Source organism: Herpailurus yagouaroundi, unplaced genomic scaffold (assembly GCF_014898765.1).
Source record: "Herpailurus yagouaroundi ecotype Mexico unplaced genomic scaffold, PumYag 196, whole genome shotgun sequence".
Lineage (NCBI taxonomy): Eukaryota > Metazoa > Chordata > Mammalia > Carnivora > Felidae > Herpailurus > Herpailurus yagouaroundi.
The window spans coordinates 28404217-28429877 of NW_024412427.1; the positions used below are offsets into that span (position 1 = coordinate 28404217).

The 25661-nt window shown below is 43.6% G+C and overlaps 1 protein-coding gene across 10 annotated transcripts in view; it reads right to left on the bottom strand.

The window, feature by feature from the left end:
* The window catches only part of KIF16B (kinesin family member 16B), a 289984-nt gene that overhangs the window by 57093 nt on the left and 207230 nt on the right, over nt 1–25661 (bottom strand). For all 10 annotated transcript variants that reach the window (XR_005782154.1, XR_005782151.1, XR_005782153.1 and 7 more), the window contains one exon: nt 20696–20818. Coding sequence is in view for 5 of the 10 variants with exons in the window: in XM_040447749.1 (XP_040303683.1) it covers nt 20696–20818 (123 nt within the window). In the remaining 5 variants the exon portion in view is untranslated. The remainder of the gene's footprint in view (nt 1–20695; nt 20819–25661) is intronic.

A 25661-nucleotide genomic window follows, 5' to 3' on the forward strand; every position in this document is an offset into this window, starting at 1 on the left:
GGTCTTCTGTTAAGCTTCTCAGGATCCACTTAAGAGTGAAAACATATGGTATCTGTCTTTCTCTGTATGACTTATTTTACTTAACATAACACTCTCCAGTTCCATCCACGTTGCTACAAAAGGCCATATACCTAGGGGCACTTGTACCCCAATGTTTGTGGCAGCATTTTGAACAATAACCAAATTATGGAAAGAGTCTAAATGTCCATCAACTGATGAATGGATGAAGAAATTGTGGTTTAGGGGCGCCTGGGTGGCTCAGTCGGTTGGGCGTCCGACTTCAGCTCAGGTCACGATCTCGCGGTCCATGGGTTCGAGCCCCGCATCGGGCTCTGGGCTGATGGCTCAGAGCCTGGAGCCTGCTTCTGATTCTGTGTCTCCCTCTCTCTCTGCCCCTCCCCCGTTCATGCTCTGTCTCTCTCTGTCTCAAAAATAAATAAACGTTAAAAAAAAATTAAAAAAAAAAAGAAATTGTGGTTTATATACACAATGGAATACTATGTGGCAATGAGAAAGAATGAAATATAGCCTTATGTATTCATTATTTTCAATGATTTTTTTTTTAAATTGTGGCGGGTTTCTTCTTATGAGTTCCCCCTAAAAAGTTATTTCTCTAAGGAAATAAAAAAAGTAAGTATATTTACAAAAAAATAAAAGGCATTAAATTAAATAAAAACAGTACAGTTCTGCAGCTATAAGTTTTTAAAGCTGGTACACAAGTCACCACACTGCTCCCTGTGGCTAAGCTGGGGGAGGGGGAGCTTTCTCTCTGACCTCTCCTCTTCAATAGACCCCACTGAAGCACTGTGAGGGAGGCCACCACAATCAGCATGGGTATGAGGACTTCCTTAGGGTGAGAACACAGCAATACACTGCTCTGGCTGGATGCAAACCAGGTATCAAAGAGAGAACGGTAACAGGAGGGGCCACGATGCTGTCTACTTGTCAAGAGAACCCAGAACGTTAATGGGGCCACACTCAGGGCCTGGGAGCAGGAAGACGCTGGATGCTCACAGGTGAGACCTTGCTGGGTTGGGACTTTGAATTCCATAGGAAGTCACCAAAGAAGCCTAGAACTCCCTCATCCCTCAGTCTCTACTGCTCCCTGGCTCTCTTTTGAACTCCTAACCAGTCACCAGCAAAACACCCTAGATCCTTAGCCTCTTCCAGAAACATCCCCTTCATCCTCACTCTAACTGGAAACTGACTCTCCCCTGAAGAATCACTTGGCCTGCAGTCCTCTCAAGTAGGGGCTATTTTCTGCTGGGATGTAGGAAGGCACTGTTGTTCTCCTACCCAACTTTCAAACCATCATTCCTCTGTCCATTCTGAAATCCCTCCTCTGTGAAGCTCATGCCTTCCGATCCTGCGCTCCATCTTTCCTGCAGGGGCCGATGCACCTTAGTCACTTCTCCAACTCCCTGAAGGTCTTGGGCTCTGCTCACTGTCATCCACGCCAACACTATGGAACTGCTGTCATGAATCTTGTCCATTCCATTAACACACAGATGATCCTTCAGACACCGTGACCTGGTCCTCGACCTCTGCCTGGTTCCTTCCTCACTCAACCTGGAAACCATGGGCAATCATGACCACCATTCCCTTGCATTCCACCTCAAACCTCTTCATCCTGCTCTTGAAATTCCCTGGACTAAGAACTAAACCATAGCCCTGGTGAAATGCAACATGGTCCTGCATCTGCCTAGTAGAATGTGGCTGAAGTAAAAAATGCCACCGAGTGGACTGACTGGTCTCATCTAAAAGTCACAGTCCACATTTTTCAGTCAGCCTGGAGGCCTCCCACCAGTCATACCTCATTTTCCAGTTCCATCCACTCTTCTCCTAGGTAAGTTTTCTTTTTTTTTAAATTTTTTTTTTTCAACGTTTATTTATTTTTGGGACAGAGAGAGACAGAGCATGAACAGGGGAGGGGCAGAGAGAGAGGGAGACACAGAATCGGAAACAGGCTCCAGGCTCTGAGCCATCAGCCCAGAGCCTGACGCGGGGCTCGAACTCCCGGACCGCGAGATCGTGACCTGGCTGAAGTCGGACACTTAACCGACTGCACCACCCAGGCGCCCCTCCTAGGTAAGTTTTCTAAAAGTCTACACCATCTTTCTCCTCAAGCCTCCCTCACTTCTCTCCTGGTCCTCAGTGGATAACCTTAATTCCAACTGCATTGAGAAAATGAAAGAAATCCAAAGAACATTTCCACAGGCACCCTCAAGCGAGTCTCCTCATTGCCACCATCTACCCTGTACCTCATGTTTTCCCCTGTTGTCAGGCATGAGATACGGATCAGTGCTCCTGTTAAGGTCAAGCCCTCTTCTTAAACACTGGATTCCATCCTCTTTTACCTGCTGAAGGATACTGCAATACACAATTTTCTCTTCTCTATCCTATACCAACACATTCCCATCCTGTACTAGATTACTCCCATCGGCATCTATACGAGCTCTTATGTCCGTCATCTTAAACTCCCACCTTGGCCTCCCTTTCCTTTCTAATTACCACTCCATTTCTATTCTTCCCATCATAACAAATCTCCTTGAAAGAGTTTATTCTTGATATCTTGATTTCTTTCTTACCATTATTCCTTGAATCCACTCCAATCTACACAGCATTCCACTCAAGCTACTCTTACCAAGGTCATCAACAACTTCCATATTTCCAATCCACTGGTTAATTCTTGGTCTTGATTATACTCCATGTATCAGCAGGATTTGATGTATGTGACAGGTCCTCCTTACAACACCTTTTTCATTTGGCTTCCAGATGGCTACACTCCCTTACCTTAGTTTTCTTTGGTGAGATTTCTTATCTCTCTGACCTCTAAACATCAATATGTCCCAGGGCTTTGTCCTTGAACATGTTTTATTTTCTACCTGCACTCACTCCTTTAATGATCTCACCCCCATCTCATAGCTTACATGTATATGCTGATGATTCCCTGGGTGCTCATATCTGTCCTCCGAAACCAGATTCGTATATCCTACTGCCTATTTGGATGTCGAATTGCATCTCAGACTTAACATGGCTGAACTTACCAAACTCACTCACCTTCCCGCGTCCCCATCTCAGTAGATGACAATGCCACTCTCCTACCTGTTCAATCCCAAACCTCTGGCATCATCCTTGATGTTCCTCTTTCTCTCACAGCTCATATCCATTCAGTCAGCAAATCCTTTCCACCTAACTCCTAAATGTAATGAGACTCTGCCCAGTTCTCAACATGACCACCGCTCACATCTCAGTCTAAGCCACCACCCTCTCTTGTGTGGGTTATTTTTTAAGAGCCTCCTAGTGGATCTCCTTGCTTCTGCTCTCCCCCAACCCCAACTTTCCCTTCTCACACAGCGGCCAAAGCGATCTTGTCAAAAATGAAGTCAGATGGGGCCATTTCTTTGCCTGAAGTGGACATCCTTCCAAGCTGCCCCATATCACTCAGGGTGCAAATTCAAGTTCTTCAACTGACCTACAAGGATCGCTATGATTTGTCTCCTTCCCAGCATCATTTCCAACCACTCACTCACTTGCTCATTCTGGTTTCCTCACCTATCTGGAACATTTCAAATGTGCGACACAGAAGGTATGTCCTCGGGGACTTTTCATGAGATTTTTCTCTTTCTGGAATACTCTTGCCACATGACTAGCTCCTTCACTTCCTTTAGGTCTTTGCTCAAAAGTCACCTTCTCATTTATACCTTCTCAGGATATACTATCTAAAACCGCACCCCCTTTCCCATCTCCACACTACTTGCTCCTCTTCTCCAACTTATTGTTATATTAGGCACTACTCACTACCCACCACAGTATCTTGTTTTCTGTCTACCTTCTCCACTGGAATGTAAGCTCCAGGAGAGGTGGCATTTTTCACTGGTTTTCACCGCACCTTAGAAGAGTACTTGGCATGTCACAGGCATCCTAAATGAAGAGCAGGAAGAGGGAGCTCCAAGGTGGACTTGTCTTATATATGCTCAGGCTCTTGGTGACAATGAGACAGCAATAGTTCTTTCATCTCTCTGGGTGGAAGAGATGCCCTCAAGGAAAAATGAGGATAAAGATACGGTAAAGTGGGCACTTCGCTTGTGGGTCTTTGGCCTATGGTTTTTCTACCTTGTTTTCTCAGCTCATTAATGTGGGACCACCTTTTGAAATCTCTAATGAAATCTACCTCACCATCTGGGGGTTCATTCCCCTTTCCCACAGTGGACCCAGAAGAGTGCTTCTATAAGGGATACCAATGTCTCTAACAACACACACACACACACCAAATCCTGGGGAGGAGGTGACACGACTAAGTAATTTCCTGGGCAGCAGAATTGAGAGCATTGGGCACCAGATAACAAGTCAACAAGGAGAGGGCAGAGTCCTTGAGAGAATCCCCAGAAAGGTATCCAATGTACTTCCTTCCACTTTCTTGATATCAGCCCCCAGAGCTCACAGTGGGATGTGGGATGCTAACATGGTGGTGTGCAGAGCTGGGAGGGGACAGAGAAAGATGGCCCAATGTGCAGAGGCCTGTCCACAGCTTTATACATGTACTCCTTTGAACTGGGCCTGATAAGGTCTGTACAGGTGTCAGAGGCATCCCCGTTTTCACTGTGCTATGCTGGTGACTCCAAGAGTCCCACTATTAATAAAAAGGAAGGGGACTCTGTGGAACCATTAACACCGTATATACAATTTCTCCAAAGTGTTGAACAATGAAGATCATTATTGGCACATTCTGGGTAATGATTTATTTTATTGCCTATCTTACTTGATATTTTAATAAACTCAAGTCAACAAACCCACATACAGATCTGAATGACCTCAACCCTCGACGTTTCAGTCTAGAGTCTAAATCACTGGTTCTCAAAGTGTGATGTCTGACCAGCAGCACCAGCCTCACTGGGCAACTTGTTAGAAATGCAAGCTCGGACATGTACCCACACTTATTTAATTAGGAACTCTGAGGTGGGGCCTGGCAACCCATGTTTTGTTTTGTTTTGTTTTAATTTATTTTTGAGAGACAGAGAGAGACTGAGCATGAATGGGGGAGGAGCAGAGAGAGAGGGAGACACAGAATCGGAAGCAGGCTCCAGGCTCCGAACTGTCAGCACAGAGCCCGACGCGGGGCTCAAACCGACAAATTGTGAGATTATGACCTGAGCTGAAGTCGGACACTTACCCGGCTGAGCCACCCAGGCGCCCCAAAACCCGTGTCTTAACAAACCTTTCAGGGGATTCAGGGTAAACACCCATGCCATAAACTACTTGTAGTATTGCTGGTCCAGGATCAAAATATGGCGGCTGACTGGCCTCCCACCCTCTCTCAACACCAAGGGCCCTTAGTATGGCATTCAGGGACTTTTCCAAGCTGACCGAATGCTACCTTTCTACCCTCAGCTCCCGGTGGATCAGAAATCTCACATTTCACACAGAATCTCACACTCAACACAGAACTATGATGTATTCATTGGTCTTTTGCAGGGTCTTTTTAATGGCCTCTCATAGTTCCATCCTATGACTAGAGAGCTTCTGTTCAGCCTCCAGGGCCACACCCAAACAAACCACAGTCCCTCCCTTGGCAGCTTCCTTCCTCCTCTTCTGTCCCTGGAAAAATCATTCCCTCCTCTGTGATTTCTTAGTGTGTACTCAATGCTTAACCAGAGCACATATCACAGGATATCAGTTATATAATTAAAGTTGTACTAATTAACTTATAGAACTGGTACTGGTTATATGAATGCCTCTCTACCCTACAGGATTTTAAGCCTTCTAAGGGAATGAGCCTTTGGCAATAATTGGGGTAGAAGTAGGAGAACTCTCACTGTAGAGATAAACATTTATTGAGCTACTACTATGTGCCGGACTGGTAGTTTGCTGAAAGATGTTCTTAAGATTATTTTGCTTTTCCGGGGCGCCTGGGTGGCGCAGTCGGTTAAGCGTCCGACTTCAGCCAGGTCATGATCTCGCTGTCTGTGAGTTCGAGCCCCGCGTCAGGCTCTGGGCTGATGGCTCGGAGCCTGGAGCCTGTTTCCGATTCTGTGTCTCCCTCTCTCTCTGCCCCTCCCCCGTTCATGCTCTGTCTCTCTCTGTCCCAAAAATAAAATAAAAACGTTGAAAAAAAAATTTAATAAAAAAAAAAAAAGATTATTTTGCTTTTCCAATCAGGTAAGAGTTCCAGGCTTGGCCCAGGGCAACCAAAATGGTGAACAAAGCCTGCCACAATTGTGGCTCCACACAGTCTGTGCTGGTGGTTTCTTGGAGGTTCATCTGAATCAGATTATTTGAATTAGTCACACAATACTATACTTTCTTTTTTTAACTGCATGGAGAATATGGTGCCTTTTCAATGTATCTGTAACCTAAGCTTACAGTGACATGTAGAGGGATTTCTAAATTAGCCAGGTTAAGTACAGGGATTGAAACAGCTCAAGCTTCCTACTTCATATATGAACCATCTAAATCTCCCCTTGTCTACCAACATGGAAAGAGGATGAAGACAAGGATGATGAAAAATTAAGGCCAGCCATGATCACCGCAGAAATGGGTGGCAAGGCGACCGCATGTGTCATCTCTCCAAGGAAAATGTCAAACCCCTTCAAGATGAGGTTTGGACCAACTACACAAAAAGGAGAGATATATATTAAAGTCCCATTTTGCCCCAAATTAAAATTGGGCATGAGATAAGGTGTTGATGCAGAGAAGGGACAGATCACTACAACAGATAAATCAGACCAAAATATTCGATTATTTTCTTCAGTGTTGAGAAAGCAGGGCATCATTACTGTGTATCTTTGAGGAGCAAATTCATTACTTCTCTCTCACTGAATGGTTTTGCTGATACAAATCCATCTTTTCTGGGCCATAAAATGATCAAGTGCAACTTAAACACCATAAACATGTCCACAAGATGAACTGCATTTACTTATAAACAATTCTCGATTGAGTGCTTTCCACAAATTTATGTTATATACATATTTTGCTGGTTTGAGAATTGCCGATTTTAAGATCTGTCATCAGTATATTTTCCCTTGCACGTATCTATCTGTGTAAGGACGAGAATCTACAATTTTTCACCCAAAGAAAACTCTTCTAGTTGGCCTCCATGTAAATAGTTACTTGTGGAATTCTCTCAAACAACATTTTGAGGAGGTACCTGAAGTATGTAAAAATAAAATTCCTTCTACTTCATAATAGTTTGGAGGAAATCGTCAAAATGCCAACCTAATATTTCCTAAAAGTTTTTATGCTAAAACATTATACTAAAGTTTTGTCAGATTTTTGCAAAATATAGTCTTCAGCAACACAACTGTGAACACGTTCAAGGGAACATGAACCTTCTTACAAACACTGGAATCTGCATGGTCGGAAGTGTTAATACATCAGACTTAATTAAAAGCTCAGACAACTGTCAAAATGGAACTAAACTGGAAGTGGAAAAAGAGGCCAACACCTCACTAACCACAGCCTGCCCATCATCCTGTAACTCCTTGCTCTGGTCCACCTCTAAGACGGCCAGATCCTTCAAAGGGTTTCGAATGGGCACGCTCGCCCTACGTTTGTGGAGTCCACTGTCTTCACTGGGATGCTCGTAACCTCTTCTGGTCTCTTAGCTCACCTCTTCCCTCTTGATCACTCCTCCTAGGCCCAGGCTGGATTCCAGGTCAGTCTTCCGGCCACTGGAGGACCAGCGAGGTGACCTCATTTCCCCAGCTCCCCTGGACTTTTCTGGGGGGCCACATTAGAATAACCCCCCCAAATCAGGCAGTCTAGGGTGCCCACTTTCTCTCCGGTGTGCTGCCTCCCACAGAAAGCAGAAAGTATGAAATGTATGCTCTCTTGACTCAGCAGGGTCACTCCTACTTGGAAATCCTTCCAGATTACATTCTCTGCAAGGAGTATTTCAAAATTTTCTAGATTTCCAGTCCTCATGGACAGTGATAATATTTTCTGAGGTGATTAGGGTCACCCGAAACCACCTTCCTGAGCACATTTCAAACCCTCTCAAAATAATGCTGTTGCTACATTCATTCTCTCTCTTCCCATCCCCCACCAAACCTCTTCATCTTCACTTCATTGTTCCCACTCTCTACCTGAGACTGGCGGCCCCCCCCCCGTCCAGCCTGGCCTTGGCCTCAGGTGTACTGCTTCCTCTTAGCACAGATGGTTGATCTCTGACTGCCCTCAGGCCTCTATCCTGCCTTTCTCACTGCCTCAAAAGCCCGCCCTCTCTTTTCCAACTCACTGAAATCCCCCCATCTGCCTTAGGTAAACAAAAATGCTATCTTCCTGACTGCTTCTTCCTGACCCCCATTTTGCTTTGCATTGTTCTAGTTTTCTGCATGTTTCTCTCTCCCCCCACTTCGTTGACCCTAGAGCACATGAACTGCTTACTCATCTTTTCTGTCCTTCAATATGTTGATAGTTCCATCATGGTCTTTAAAAACAAAACAAAACAAAACAAAAATGAACCACTACGTTACATGTTACATATGTTACGTACCGAATGAGTATTTATTAAATAATAAACAATGGAGACAGTGGAGCCCATGGTCTCTTTTTAATAAATACTTTAAAAAATTTTTTTAATTTTTATTTATTTTTGAGAGAGAGACAGAGAACAAGTGGGGGGGGGCAGAGAGAGAGAGAGAGAGAGAGAGAGAGAGAGAGAGAGAGAATCTAAAGCAGGCTCCAGGCTCTAAGCTGTCAGCACAGAGCCCGATGCAGGGCTCAAACTCACGAACTGTGAGATCATGACCTGAGCCACCCAGGTGCACCTTAATACTTTTCTACTGCATTTTCCAATTCCCTTTCTCTCCTGCAATGTGGGCCGTGGAATGAACTGCATTTTAGTCTGTTTCTGACTTACCTGTAGCTATTTCAAGTTTTTAGAAAGTATGCATTAGAGGAGATAAAGGGAGAGGGTAATGAATTGCAAAACAAAGAAAGACAAAAGGTCATTTATCAAATTCCTTTTGGAAAGAGGATTCTGCTGATTGAGAAGAGATACCGTGACAAAAGATTTGGGGTAAGGAGAGTGAGTGGGACAGGGAGAGTAGATGAAGACTCCCCCAAAACACATCAAGAAACAAAAGGTGGTCTCTAAGTTGCCTTTAAAGGGGTGGGTCCTAGTTAAACTTCAGAGCATTTGTTTCTGAACTTCAAGGTCCTTCAGGTATGTAAACTTGAAAAAAAAAAGGCCTAAGAAGTAGGCTTGAGCGGAATCTTCACTTAGCAAGGGGGCAGCAGCTAGAGCTCCCAAAGGGTATCTGGGAAGCAGGAGTGGGAAGGCTGGTGAACATAATTTTGGAGAACATTATGTTTGGGAGAACATAATTAGCTAACAGGGTATTTTCAGTAATTTTCTCTGAGATGTGCAATGCACCTCCTTCTTTGGTTTCCCTGGGGAAATTTCAGGCAAGTTTATACGCCTTTCTTTCTGAGAAACCCAGAGGAGTGCTGAGCTCTGTAGCCAAGTGGACACAAAGGAAAAGACACTGTGTCAGCAACCACCCAGGAGGCAAGAGACTAGCTGCCATTTGAATCGTGCCCATGAACTCTGTGTAACGAGATCCTGAACTGACCAGGCATCCCCCTGCATCACAATGGTCCCATGAACCAAGAGGCTACCAACAATGGAAATTCGGTCTCCAGGGCACCTGAGTCAAGAAGTCAGGCCCCAGCAGGAGCACGGTCTTCAAGCCAGTGCACTGGGCAAGGAGAGAGGAGTCTATAATCCACTCCCAGATCTGCCCTGGCTGTTGGGTGACATGGATGGGAGATGTATGGAGCTGGAGCATAAAGATTTCAGAAAGTAGGAGGCCCACGCCGAGGTAAGATCATTCGGCCTTCTATCCAGGAAACTCCCCAAACATCCTTCTGTGAAGATGCAGCACCAAGTACATGAAGTGCCCCAGAGCCCTTGGCTTCCAAACCTGCTCCGAATGCAGTGTGTCGGGAAGAAAAGAGCCTGAGCCGACTGCTGACTTACATCACATCTACGTAACTATGAAGTGGTGCAAGATCCAACAGAGCTTTCTCGCTGACCAAAGAATCAGCCTTCTGCAATAACTAGAAATTACAACCACTCGATGCTTCAGTTTCAGCTCCCTCAAACTTGAGATAATTTCGTTTATTTTAGTGTACACTAAAATACAAGATCATTACTAATAAGTACTTCTCCCTTCCCCTAACACCTCTGCAAAACCAGTGAGGAATAGGGGAAATTATTCTACTTTAAAATTGTGGGAAATTGCCTAACCAATTTTCCTTCCAATTACCGAGGTATTCAGAGGCAAAGACCAGAATGCAAATGTGCTACCAGTCATCACTGGAGAGTGGAATAGTGAAAAGCTCTGGATGAAGACAGACTCAGATCCTAACTTTAGTCTAGTCACTAATTAGCTGTGTGACCTGGGCTCCATTACACAAGTCCTCCAGGCCTCAGTTTCTTCATCTGTGAAATGGGCTCAGGATACTAAACTACAGATGAATGAAAAACATGTGAAACAATTAGCAGGGTGTTTTAGCACCCAATAAATGGTAACTCCTAGCACTGTGATCATAGGTCTTTTCTTAGGCACCACTCAAAGGCAAGGGGTATCTTTGGATAGCAACTGCAAAAATGGGAGTGCAAACCATTTTATGATTTATTTTTTTTTTAAGTTTATTTATTTATTGTGAGAGAGAGAAAGAGGGAGGGAGGGTCAGAGAGAGGGGAAGGGAGAGAGAATACCAAGCAAGGTACATACTGTCAACACAGAGCCCAACACAAGGCTCAAATCCACGAACTGTGAGATCATGACTTGAACTGAAACCCAGAGTCGGATGCTTAACCAACTGAGCCACTCAGCGACACTCATTTTGTAATTAAAAAAAAAAAAAAAAAAAAAAAAAAAAAATTTTTTTTTTTTTTTACTGTTTACGTATTTTTGAGAGAGAGAGATAGAGAGAGAGATAGAGGCAGACAGAGAGAGGGTGAGTGGGGGAGGGTCAAAGAGAGAGGGAGACACAGAATCTGAAGCAGGCTCCAGCCTCTGAACTGTCAGCACAGAGCCTGACGCGGGGCTCAAACCCATGGAGCACAGGATCATGACCTGAGCTGAAGTCCGACACTTAACGGACTGAGCCGCCCAGGCACCCCTGTGATTTAGTTTAAAACCAATTTTATTCCAGGAAGAGATGTTAAACCTCCCTCCCCAGATTCTAAAGTTTTGGAACAAGAATTATTAATATATTCTTATAGGGAAAAAACAAACTTGAAATGAAAATTCAAGGCATGGCCAAACCAAGTTGACTGCTTTCCTTCTGCGCTTATGACTCAATCTCATTTCTTCTTTGCCATTTTTCATATGTGCAGCATTTATTTTGTGAAGGCAAACACAACTGCCCCAAGTGAAAGTGATATAAAAAGATGAGTTGCTCTGTGTGAAAATAAGGGAAGGGAAAAAGGTTTTGTCTTAATTTTTGTAGCAAAAGACAAAGTTCTCAAAAAGATGGGAAGGTGCTTAAAAAAATAGGATAAAATATGATTCTTCCAGTCCCAATGTTATTTCTTTGACTTGTTATTTATGTTTGAAAATAACACACAAAGGGATCTAGATGGACCGCAGCTTATGCAACACTCCATTTGTCTCGACTATGCTAATACACATACAGGGAGAGAATCTATCAAGTTACTAATAAGCAGAGATTCAGATGCCAACACACAAATCCTTCTGAACATTTATATTCTATCAAGTTGGGAGTATTTCTGAAAGATGTATGTGTGCACAGTTTATCTAACAGACTGGAATGGCGCTTATTTCTGTTCTGCCAAATAAAGAGAAATTTCTCTGACTGTAAATGTGATTGCTCCAACTCGCAAAGTGCACATTTTCTGGGCATTTCCTCTCTTCATGCTCCCTGGCAGGTCTCTCCACCATCAAATTCTCCAGGTCTGTCAGAGCCTTCTTAATAGCCCCAACTTACAGAGGGCCTGTAACTTGGCCAGAACTCGAGCTAAAAAATTAAAATGCATACAAAAATAGGTTTTCAAAGTAGGCAAGGATGTGGAAATGGCCCCCCATCCGGGGCAACGCTAAAATATGGCATCGACTCCTAAAAAGAGCAGAAAGTAGTGAAATTTAGAAGGCACATTGGGGCACCCGGGTTGCTCAGTCGGCTGAGCATCCCAACTCTCAGTTTCAGCTCAGGCCTGATTCCAGGGTTGTGGGATAGTGTCCTGCATGAGCTCCACAATGAACATCAACCCTGCTTGGGATTCATATTCTCTCTCTTTTCCCTTCTCCCTCTCTGCCTCCTGCCGCCCCTCTCCCTAACTTGTGCTCTCTCTCAACCTTAAATAAATAAATAAATAAATAAATAAATAAATAAATAAATAAGGCACATTAAAATGAGTAAGCAAAGGAACCAGTATGGATCTCCTCTCCTCACTGGCCATGTGGCCTTGGGCAAATCACTCATAATGGCCTAGTTCATTAAATGCAAGTAATACCCCCATCCTGGTATAGCTTCCACATTTGCGGAAATGCCTGGCAAAGTGCCCAGGCTGAGGAAGATGTCTGATAGATGACGGTGTCCTCCCCTGAAGAGAGGCTGCAAACACAACTGCCTGAAGGGTTTAGCCAGGAACAAACCTCTGAGAGTCTCCGTGAGTCCAGGGGTGTAAGACAGCAGGCAGAGCAGGGGGAGTCTAAGTGCTACCTGAGCACTTACAGCTCTGCCACAGAGGACAGATGAAGCTCCTCGGAGGGGCTGAGCACTGCCAGTAAGTAAGCCAGCAGCTCAGGTGAGACAAGTAAATAAACCTCAGGATATGTGCCAGAACAGAGGGCAGGACACAGGCAGCTTTCCAGACACAAAAGAATGCATAAGATGTGCTAAATAAAGTCCTATAACCTATAAGGCATGCTGGAGACAGATGGGATAAATAAATACGATAGAACAGATAAAAGCATTACCTAGAGATACAAAGTAGTAGGTCATGATCAGGCAGCTCAGGGCCAACAGCTAATTCAGCCCTGAATGGACCACCGTTGACCAGAAGGACCCGGTCCCATGCTGGGCCCACATGCGCACTATCCAAGAAGTGCAGGTGAAAACCGGGGGTGCTCAGCAGGGCACCGGCCAGGCACGTGGCCTTGGGGCAAATGAGCACTGGCGAGCAGAGCGGGAAGGCTCTGGGGCAGAGAGAGACAGGGCAGGTGAACAAGGTATGACCCTGGGGTCAGGTAGTGTGCTCCGCCCACCTGCTCCCCTCTCCCTGTGTGTGTAAATGGACTTCATAAACTGTGTGATCAGAGACTCCATCTGGTCTGTGAGCCCTTCCGGGCAGTCGGGACTTGGCGAGTACTGTTCCCTCCGGTGATCTCCTCTGTGCCCAGGGGCAATGACGTCTGTGGCGCAGTGGAGGGAGGGCACGAGCCTCAAACCAAGAGGAGCCGCCGGCTCACCCCAATCAGGCTTGCGTTTTGGGAAAACCGGCCCAGGGTTCCCACATGTTCTGATATTTTACAGAAACGTGAGAAATTTGGATTTCCATGTCAGATCTCCCAAGTTTGAAATGCTGAGAACTCACCGAAATATTTGAAAACCTGTTCAGGCAAAATCACGCACATCATACACTGACAGTTTGCTTCCTCTCCCTTCATACCTTTGCACAGCTCTGTCTGGCCCAGGCCCTGAGGTCCCTGTCACGTGGCTCCTTCAGTTGTAAAAGCCAGAGGCCAGCTGCCTGAATTTTGCCTTTGGCTGCGTTTCAACTCCAGGGCAGCACTGACTGAGACTGGAAGGGGGGCTCACATACCGAAGCTCACGTGACAGGAAAGAAAACGACACCACAGACTGGGCACTCAGGAATCCCTCACAGGTGGTCTACAAGCTTGTGCTGGAAGGGTACCCACCCCAAGGGTACACCTTCCCGCTATCATTCCCCCCTGTGTCTCCTCTCCTTCTCAGGCCGCCGATCAGGAGTTACAGAAAACCAGGTGCATCTGGAGGCAAGAGGAGGTGACTGTTCCTGTGGTACCTTCAACACAAATCACGTGACTGAAATTAGGAACGGTTTTGTTTCAGATGTTGTGTGTTCGAGGTAAAGAAGTATGTAGTCCTGTGTTCCTTTGGTCCACAAGTGGACCAAAGCGATTCTGCCCCAAAGGGCTGACCTCCTGCCACCACACGAAAAGGGCAGGGCGCTGTCCTTCTCTGAACAGCATGGGGGGTGGGTATGACTAGGGTGCCAGGTGGCCAGAGGGCTCCTTAGAAGAGAAGACTCTACAACAGGCGCTTCCTGATCAAGGGGCTGACGTGCTCAGGTGACCAGCATAATGTCCAGCAGGTGGACAGTGGGTAGAGGGCTACCTCTCTGTGCAGAACGGAACCTCTCTGTGGGTGCTGGAGACTGCCGGAGCCAGGATGTGCGTGAGCTGGCGCGCTGGAGGGTAGGGTGGAGAGGCAGCGGGGAGGCAGAACGCACTGGCTTTCTTGCACTTAGACACAGTCCAGAAGCATGATTTGCCTGTACTTGCACTGGACCATGAGAGAAGCAGCCACATCATTAGGAAAACAGTGGGTGGGATGGCTATTCAATGACTGAATCCACCAGCACAGTCGGAGCACAGGGAGCCCGTGGGGGGCTGTTTACAAAGGGCACAAGGACACAAAATCCCGAAGCTCTACAAGGGCTCTGACCAGTAAGAACACCCGGTGATGGACTTGTGTGTGTCACATTGTTAAGTGATCTCTCCTGGGTGGGTGACCATTATCAGTCAGAGCCTTTGGGAGGGCTGGGGACTCAGCAAGGAGGGCCCAAAGGAAGACCGTCTATAAACATGACAGTGACCGAAAGAAAACAATGTGACTGCCTCTGTGACCTCTGCAGTGAAGGGAGGAAACCAGGTGACAGGACAGAGAGTGGGGGGAAGGGGGACAACACAGCAGAAGTCGCGGCTCTAGGAAGACAGAAAACAATCTCCTGTAAAGATTACCTACAGTTTTTACAGGAATAAAGACTCTTAGGAAACAAAATATTAAAAAAAATACACCAGTGTTGGCTTATTTCTTTATATTATCATGTTAATGTGTAAATTAAAGGGGAGAGAATTTAAAACGATGCTGGAAACACCACGTTATTTCTATAACATAAAAGTATGCCAGCTTCCGTGAGACTTAACCACAGATTTCCCAGGCCGGTGTTTTGCATCCTGCTGAAATCTAATTTAAAAATTAAATTCTATCCACCCTGGTCCTGGCTGACTGAAAATGGCAAGTATAACGCAGTGTAATTGATTTCCTGTATCAATCACTGAAAAGCATTTGAAGCAGGAGTTTTAAGATGACTGCTGGAGTCCAGTTAGTGGTATAACCTGTGACAGCTGCGGTTTAGAGCAAGCACGTATTGTACCAGTACATTCTGCTGACCAGCAGGTGACATTCAACACCATTCAGCACAGAATGTGCTCTTCTCCAAGAGTAGCTAGACTAGCACGCCCACAGCTCTCTGCCCGCCTGTGACATCAGTCTGCAGGCCGTACATCTCTTGCAGTACACGTGGACACAGTCCCAGAAGGATGTGCTATTGCGACCTGCTGGAAGGCATAACCACAATGGTGATGGGAACCAAGGCCCATGCCCCGGGTCTCCCAGGCATGTGTCCTTCAAGGATGAGCAAAATAAGTGGGTGGCGAGGGGTGTGAAGGGAGTGCATCATGGAGATCACAGCTTTCTGTATTGTCAAGTAACGACATTAAGACAAATACCATTCCACAAATCATGATATATCTATACAATGGGAGGCTATTTAGTCATAAAAAAACAAAAAACAAAAAACAAATTACTGTTCTACTCAGCTATATGGATGAATCTCCAAAACATCACGCTATGTGGAAGGAGCCAGACATGGAAAAGTAACCGCTGCCAGCCACATCCCCACGGCATGCTGGAACAGACACTACTCATCTATAGTCGCAGACAGCTGTGCAGGGGCACTCACCATAAAGGGGCACAAGAAACTTTGTGGAATGACTGAAAAGTCCTAAGTCCTGATTGATGTGCTGGTTGCATGGGTATACACATGTCAAAACTTGTCAAACTACACTTAAATACGTGCGTTTCATTGTATGTAAATTATGCCTCAACAAAATCAACTGAAAAAAATCAAATGGGACCAGAAAACAAAAACCTGTATATGTATCTATTCTCATAGTTACTTCATAAAAGAAAGTTATTTTTAATCCCTGTATACAGAAGATTTGAAAAAGTCCTTTTGAATTAAATTTTAGTTTAATGAAAAAGTCTACTTTTCTCATTTTAAATCCCAGCAATAGGAACTTCCTTGAACTCATCAGGGACCAGAAGGTGAGCATTTGAGAACCACTGTTGTCCTCCTTCCTCCCCCAAATTCCACTCCTCATACCTGACCTCAGAGACCTGGCTCATGACTACTTCATTCAGCAAGGAGCAGCCCAATCAGAGCCACTCGACTGGGGATTAAAATGAAAGTGGCCAGGAAGAAGGAATAACTTAAGTAATAAATGCTACCTCCGGAAAGGCAGGCAGAAAAGGGCAGGAGGCAGAGGGAACAGCTCTGAAAGACAGAGCTCGGGGCAGCTATAACACCAGACGCTGTCTTCCCCGCCCCACTCCTTGGGGCAAACTCAGCCTGTGGAGACTTGAACCCAGTGGGCGCCGTGTGTTCATGGGCCAGCTTGGCCCCTTAAATGAACCGGCCGTGACCACGGAGCAAGTTATACAGTCAACCGGGGTCGGACATCATTGACAAGACCCTTCCCTGCTGGTGACAGAGCCTTGCTGCGTATATTCAGGATCCCAGGAGACTTTGAAGACCATAACAGGGGAAGAACAGAAAACTGAAATCGCTTTTGTTTAAAAAAGGAGTGAAGATTTCTCTGGAGTATATAGTATTATAGTATAAAATATCTATATACATTAACATCAGATTTTCCTTCAAAAAAGGTCTCTAAAACTAAATAGAATAGACTTAAAAAAATAATACTTTTTACCTTAGCTGCCTGAAAGCCACCGGTTCATCAAGAAAAGACTTTAGTAGTAAACAAAGTGTTATCACAAGTGTGACTGTCCCAGAAAACTGTCAATGCATCAAATAGTCAAATCATGGATGGAAAAGGTTGCCATGCTTAATTTTAGAATTCAGGAATGTTGAGGGGGAATTAACAATCAAAATGGAAACAAAACAAAATCCTCAAACTCTCAAATATACAACTATACATTCAAAGTCATTAAGAGGATTCCAAGGGTAAAATCTCAGTCATTCCTTGTGCCTTTTAAAAATTTACTTATTTTATGGGGCACATGGGTGGCTCAGTCAGTTAAGCATCCAACTCTTGATTTCTGCTCAGGATCTCATGGTGCGTGCGATTGAGCCTTGTGTCAGGCTGTGCACCGACAGCACATAGCCTGCTTGGGATTTTCTCTCTCTCTCTCTCTCTCTCTCTCTCTCTCTCTCTCTCTCTCCCTCTGCCCCTCCTCCTTCTCTCTCCCTATCTCCCTCAAAATAAATAAACTTTAAAAATTTTTTAAATAAAAATTTACCTATTTTTTAAAAACAAACACTTATCCAGCACTTAGCACGTGGCAGGCACTGTTCTAAATACTTTACATGACCTAAGTTCATGCACTGTTCATACTAATCCAACCAGGCAGGTCTCTTTATCCCCATTTTACAGATGAGGCACAGCGAGACTACGGCTTGTAAGGTTAACTGGTGGAGCCTGGACAGGACATTGGCGCACCCAGCACTATCCCAAACAGCTATGCCTTTGCTGGGGTGTGGCCGTTTTTGTTTTGCTCAGGGGAGGGGCAGTATATTCAGGTCATGTTCTAGTACTGGGGCCCTGATGTTTCTGTGACTAGTAACCCCAGAAGAATGTCAGACCCTCAGCACACCTACCTGCCAATGCATGCCAGCCCTTCCTACACAGAGAACTAGGGATTCTCCGGCAAGTGTTAACAAGCCATTCCTGATGCCGATTACAGCACCTGGGATAAGTACAAGAAGGAAGCAGAGCAATTGATATGCTTTCAGAACTTGGCTTTGATAAGTTCAAAGAAAGCTAAACTCTTTGGATTTGGATTTTATGTATTCTGAATTGAAAGCCAGGATTCTGAAAGGTCCCATACGATTTTCTGTATGTGGGTTCTCTAACTTGCCTTCACAGAATGATCTTCACAATTGTGGCCAGATCTGATAAGGCCTGGACTATTATTTGCCTGCCAGTTTTATTTAAATCAACTCAGTTTTTTTTTTCTAGCTCTTTTCTTTTTTTTAATTCTTGAAGTATAATTGACATATATCGTATTAGTTTCAGGTGTATAATACAACGATTCGATATTTGTATATATTGTGAAACGATCACCTCAATAAGTCTTGTGAGTATCTGTCACAACACATGGTTACAACATTTTTTTCCTTATGATGAGAACTTTTAAAGATTTACCCTTCCAGCAACTTTCAAATATGGAATACAGCATTATTAACTATAATCACGAAGCTATACTTGACATCCTCGGGAGTTATTTATTTTATTACTGGAAGTTTGTCCCTTTTGACCACCTGCACCCATTTCACCCACCCCAGCAACCACCAATCTGTCTGTATCTATGAGCTTGGTTTTTATTTTTAGGTTCCACATATAAGTGAGATCATACTAAATCAACTAAGTATCTTCTTTATCCATGATCTTATCTTTTAGGCATGAAATCAATTTAATGGTTATATTTTATTAACACATTTATCTATTAAAATAAAATATATCTATGCACCAATGAAAATCATTGCATGTTCTCCAGTGCTGTGAGCTCTCTGCTTAGTAGAATTCAAATTCTGAGCTGGTGAAAGCCAGTCTTCACCCTCTAATTAAAAATATGGACTGGGGTGCCTGGGTGGCTCACTCGGTTAACCCTCTGACTTTGGCTCAGGTCATGATCTCACTGTTTGTGAGGTCAAGCCCCGTGTCGGGCTCTGTGCTGACAGCTCAGAGTCTGGAGCCTGCTTTGGATTTTGTGTCTCCCTCTGTCTCTGCCCCTGCCCCGCTCACACATGCTCTCTCTCTCTCAAAAATAAACATTAAAAAAATTTTTTTTAAATATAGAAATAATACACATACCTTCAGAGAGTATTTTGATAAATGTATATAACATTACATGTATGTACAAAGGGAACTCTAAATACACACACACACACATACAATTTCAAACGATTGAGAACAGAAATTGAGCAGGCATTAGGCATACAGTCAGGGGCGGTGAGAAGTACTGGCTCCTGGATGTGGCATAACATTTTAATAAGAAACCACACAATCTGGTCAGTGACGTTCAAAATACCACCCCCCCCCCCAGACATCATGTACTCTCAGCAGGGACCTCAAATGTATAAATTAGTGCCTAGGTTTAAAAAATAAAAAGGAAAACAATATATAGAGATAAGAATCTGAGAACTTGATTAATTACAAAACTCATCGTCACTCTTTCTCCTGGAAGACTGAAAATGAATATGCATGCCTAAAAGGGAGAGATCCCTAAGGACCCAGGGGCTCCACTCCCCACCAAGGGGCATGTTGGGGGTGGGGGTGGGGACTGCTGGCTTCAGGCTCCCTCCGCCCTCTCCCCCCACAGCAGCTCCATGCTGATCTGCTTTCCACACTGTCCTTCCTCATAAATATTTTCTCAACAAATGTCTTTGCTAAGAAGAAATTTGGAAACCGCCGGTGTAATCCAATTTCTGCATTTCACCAGTGAGAAAACTGACGTTCAGAGAAGGTAAAAGACTTAGCATCACTCAACAAACAGCAACAGAATCAGAGCCTAAAGACCTCAGCGTCCAGATTCCCAGCCTGATGTTCACCTCCAAGAACACCCTCACACAGCCATATACTGGTGACCCTAGTGGATGTTATTACATCAATACCCTTGCCTAGCCTTGAAAACGAAGAAGTGTTATTATTAATCATTAATTCTTTGAAGAGAGGAGAGCATCCAGAAATATTTAATGAATTGTTATGAGTCAATGGAACTAAATTAGGAATAAGATGAAGTCATTATTTTGGAAAGTATGATGTAAGGAAGCAGGGACATTTCTTCCTGAAAAGTTGTATAAATCAAATCATGACTAAAATGGATTAGGAAAGCTTCCTAAAATAATAATAATAGAAACAACACTAAAAGCAGCAGTAGTAATTATAGCAACTGTTATAACTTTATGTGCACTGATATCCTTGTAATAAACATTATTATTCCCACTTTTATAGATAAGAAAACTGAGCTTAAGCCCAGGGATAGGTCACCAGGGATAGGGTGACCGACTGCACTGGTTTGTCTGGCATGAACTGGTTTCCCAGGGCGTAGAACTTTCAGTGCTGAAAGCAAAACAGTCCTGGATAACCTGGAAGGGTTGGTCACCCTGCCTGTAGGGCTGGTGACAAGAACTTCCTCCCGTGTCTGCCTGAATCCCCAGCCACCACCACCTTCTATGGCATAACTTCCCTTCATGTTTCACAGTCTAGACTTTCACATATCAGTTTAAAGGAGGGCATGACCAATATGCTATAAAACAACATGTTCACATGTAGCTTCATCTCCTTTCATATGTATATACGTATATAGACAGAGAAAGCCCTGGGAGCTTCAAGCCTCCATTCCTCCAGAAGAGTAAAGAAGGGGCACTTACCTTGACCTCAAACTCGAAGTGCTCGTCCTTCCCTTGCCCGCAGAGCACATAGCGTGGAATACTAATTTTAATTGGGTCCTTCAGGTCGTCTGGATTTGCTCCCAAAGAGCGAGAAACCATCCTCTATCAAAGGCACATCAGATGGGGAGAACAAAGAGAAACCCAGATCACTCTTCAGCAAAAACCATGTTTGGGCAGGCGGGAGAAAATGTGTTTCAAGCGAAGAAGAGAGCATCAAACTAGTAGAGTTTATTTAGAAAAATGATGGCTTCCTTTGAAAGAAATGCTAGGTTTCTCTCATCACAAAAGACCATTTCTTGAGGTATACTATTCCAAGAAATTAGGGCAAAAGCACTTCAAAATGTTGTTTGGCTTTGAAGTTCCTTCCAATTTATAAGAACAAGTGAAAAAACAGACAGATTACATATCCCGACTTTTAAAAAAATCAGTGTAAACCAGATTCCTTTCTGAAAAGACTTGATCATCTGACAAACTTCTTCTCTTTTCACAGACTATCAGATTGCTGTACATATAGCTCCAAAAGCTAAAGACTTTATTCAAATTTACTTCATTTTTAACTTCTAGGCATTTTTATAAGCCAGTATGGTGGGGAAAGCTCTTTAAACCACAACTAAAATAAATACCAAGTATTTTCTTTAGGCTTCATTTGATTAATAATCAGCCTGGCTCTGACAAACATTTATGGTCTGGATGGTGGGAAGCCAGAGGGGTTTGAGAAAGAAGCATTATGAAAAAAATAAATCTTCAAAATGAGTTCTCTTGAGTATAAATGGATAGAAATCTCTGAACAATCCTTATCATTTGCACTAACCTGGGGCTTTAGAAAACGTAAGAAAATATGTTTTTAAAGCAGTAGCAGTAATAAAAGATTAATTACCGTAATTATAGTTAGCATTCATTGAATACTTACTATATACTAAGGACTGTGCTAAACAGTTCATTTAATGCATTTCTGCATCATTTCATTTAATCCTCACGATCTCCCTATGAGGTATTAATTGTCACTGAACCCTACTTATCAGGTGAGGGCCCAAAGTTTGTGAATTAAGATAATGTGACAAAGGCAGGTGGCAGAGCTAGGATTTGAACTCAGGCTAACCCAGTGCCCCATGATGCCTGCTGGCCCATCTCCATCACCATTTATACTGCCATCATGAAATTTTTGAATAACTTCACCCGAGATAAAGTTGGCAAATGAACATTTCAACCAACATACACAGAATTTAAGAAGATGGGAATGCCATGATTATGCAGTAAAATTCACTTATTTGACTAAAAAGAAACACTGAGTAACATGTGGTCCTGGATCCTTAGCCAGGTGTAATGTGGAGGGTCCAGCCTAGCTGTGTAGGAATGAAAGCTCAGATTTCTGGATGACAGACAGGTGTATAATTTGTCTTAGATTACTGCTTTCATCTAGCAGACCCCGTAAACATTTTGGCATGGTATGAAGTTACCAAAGCCTTTTAGAGCATCTAATTTTTTCCCCGTGTGGCTGGTCACCCAAAACAAGAACTGTTAATTTTACGGCAATGGTACACCTACTTAGTTGTCTCTGACGTCAAAAGCTACCGTGGAAATTCTTAAAAAAAAAAAAAAAAAAGAAAGAAAGAAAAGAGTTTCTCAATGTGCACATTGTCAAAGACCTTTCAGTTCACTGACAGTATGTTTCCAAATTACTGGAAAGGTAGACATTTCCTGAAGCATGGAATATGTTTATCTCTTTGAAGGGTGAAAAGGAAGAGAAATAATTTAGTGGTTTTATTTATTTTCAAAAAGCACATTTACTGTTAAGAAATTTCTTTGACCTATGGCTATGTTTTAGCCATAAAGTTCGTACTCTACTGCCTAAGCCCTGAAATCTTCCAGGCCATGCTCTTTATTTTTTATTTATTTTTTAATTTTTTAACGTTTATTTGTTTTTGAGACAGAGAGAGACAGAGCATGAATGGGGGAGGGTCAGAGAGAGGGAGACACAGAATCCGAAACAGGCTCCAGGCTCCAAGCTGTCAGCACAGACCCCAACGCGGGGCTCGAACTCACGGATGCAAGATCATGACCTGAGCCGAAGTCGGCCGCCCAACCGACTGGGCCACCCAGGCGCCCCATGCCATGCTCTTTAAAAAATATTTATTTATTTATTTTGAGAGTGAGAGAGAGAGAGAGAGAGAGAGAGAGAGAGAGGGAGAGCTCAAGCAAGGGAGGGGCAGAAAGAGAGAAAGAGGGAGAATCCAAAGCAGGCTCTGCTGTCAGTGCAGAGTCCAATGTGGGGCTCGAATGCGTGGACTGTGAGATCATGACCTGAGCTGAAACCAAGAGTCAGACACTTAACTGACTGATTCACTCAGATGCCCCTTCTATGCCATGCTTCATAACTACATATATATATATATATATGTTACATACACACATATATATATATGTAACATATATATATGTTACATATATATATGTTACATATATATATATATATTTTTTTTTTAATGTTTATTTACTTTTGAGAGAGAGTGTGTGAGCAGGTGAGGGGCTGAGAGAGACACACACACAGAATCCAAAGCAGGCTCCAGGCTCTGAGCTGTCAGCACAGAGCCTGATATGGGGCTCAAACTCACAAAGTTGGCAGCTGGCAGCTGTGGGGGTTCTGGCAACTGATAATACTAATTGGGAAACGAAGACCCACATGCTCTACCTTAGGAGGAACCTGGTCCTCCCTACCAGTTAGACCCAAAGGCCAATACCACAGTTCATTTGATGAGGAGCTCTCTCTATGCTAAGAGGCTAGAATTAGGAAAAGGAAGAAGGAAGAAAAGTAGTTAAATGCTCTAGGAACAGTATTATTATGTGTATTAGGGGGGTTTAAAAAGGTGTGGACAACAACATCAAGTGTAATACACTTGGTATTGAAACTCTACCATTAGGGGTATCCCTGAAGCAATCACTTGGGATTGCACGTGGGGTTCACCTCAAAGATTCAGAGAGGGGAAAGAGAAGACCCAGAATCAAATCCTAGCATTAGGTCTTGGTCTCAGTGTAACAGTCACCCACCCACCCTTTCTGCACCTCAGTCTCATGTCTATGCAAGTGGGCATGGTATTTAGCAAATCCCATCTATAGAGCAAAAACCCAACTGTGAACATGACAGTGTCCCACCCTACAGGACTTCTAGTCAGAAGCAGAATGACAAGTAAATTCTAGGAGGATTTTAAAACTGTGATAGGGGTTTATAGCGGCATTATTTACAATTTACAATATGGAAGCAGCCCAAGTGTCCAACAATAGATGAATGGGTAAAGAAGATGTGGTACACACACACACACACACACACACACACACACACACACAATGAATACTATTCGGCCACTAAAAAAGAATGAAATCTTGCCACTTGCAATGACATAGATGGAGGTAGAATGTATTATGCCAAGCAAAGTAAGTCAAAGAAAGACAAATATCATATGATTTTACTCATGTGGAATTTAAGAAACAAAATAAACAAGCAAAGGGAAAAAGTAAGAGAGAGACGAAGCAAGAAACAGATTCTCAACTACAGAGGACAAACTGATGGTTACCAGAGGGGAGACGGGTGGAGGGTAGGTTAAATAGATGATGGGGATTAAGGAGTGCACTTGTCACGATGAGCACTGGGTGTTATATGGAACTTGTTGAATTCCTATATTCTATACCTGAAGCGAATGTAACTCTGGATGTTAACTAGAATTAAAATAAAAACTTAAAAAAACAAAACAAAACACTTTGATGGGGGCACTGAGTGAGGAAAACAAGAATATACACATGGCTATCTAAAATGTCATGACTTTTGGGGCGCCTGGGTGGCTCAGTCGGTTAAGTGTCCGACTTCGACTCAGGTCGTGATCTCATGGTTTGTGAGTTCGAGCCCCGTGTCAGGCTCTGTGCTGACAGCTTGGAGCCTGGAGCCTGCTTCAGATTCTGTGTATCCTTCTCTCTCTGCCCCTCCCCTGCTCGCTCGCTCTCTCTGCCTCTCAATAATAAATAAACGTTAAAAAATTAAAAAAATAATAAAACATAAAATAATAAATAAAATGTCATGACTTTTACTGAGGAAGAGCTGCAGCCCAAACCACCCATGTATATTATTAACCGAACAATGGAGGCTTCAACTTTCTAAATGCCTTTTCTTAGAGGCCCCCTTAGGATATACATCAAACATTGGTATCTTTTACTGAGCACCCACAAGGTACCATTCGCGAGGTCCTGAGAATAGGTCCTGAGAATACAAAATAACTTCTACAAAGTCTCTGTAATTTCTTAGACCTTTAGTTTTTTCTCAACTGCATCAAATTTTGAACAAAGATTTGGTTTCTCCACTCCAGATGGATTACATTCTAAAGTTAGCCAACTTAGCTTTCTCCTTTTATAAGTCAACATTCAAAGTGGGATAAGACTGAAATTGATGGTCTGGTTACTACATAGCCATTTTAGGACTGGAAAGTTCTCTGTTTCTAACAATTTTATAGTTGTGAAATAATCCCTAATGAAAGTTGCTTGGAGCTTGGGATTATACACCCTTTAAAGACAAAAACTCTTGCCTTTGATAATTTAACTGGGTACATGAAAGAAGTAGAGACCATTTATCTGGGAGGAACTGGATCCTGTAATGTTTATGTAGCTCATCTAAATATAGGACGGCCCCTTATATACCAGCACCTGCACGTATACCACAGAACACAGTTCTGAGCCACTGCCCCAACCGCAGGATCAGACAGCTTCTCTCTTCATTATTTAGCATGCTAGGGGCTAGAAATATTACCAGAGTCCTCGCTATCGCCCAGAGTCACAGTGTACTTCAATCTCAGATTTCAGAGTAACTCCATATTAACAAGTGTAGAGAAATGTACAACTACGGAAATGGGTAACTAAAAAATAACTGCTAAGGATCTGAAGATGTTTGAGCCTTTATCTACAG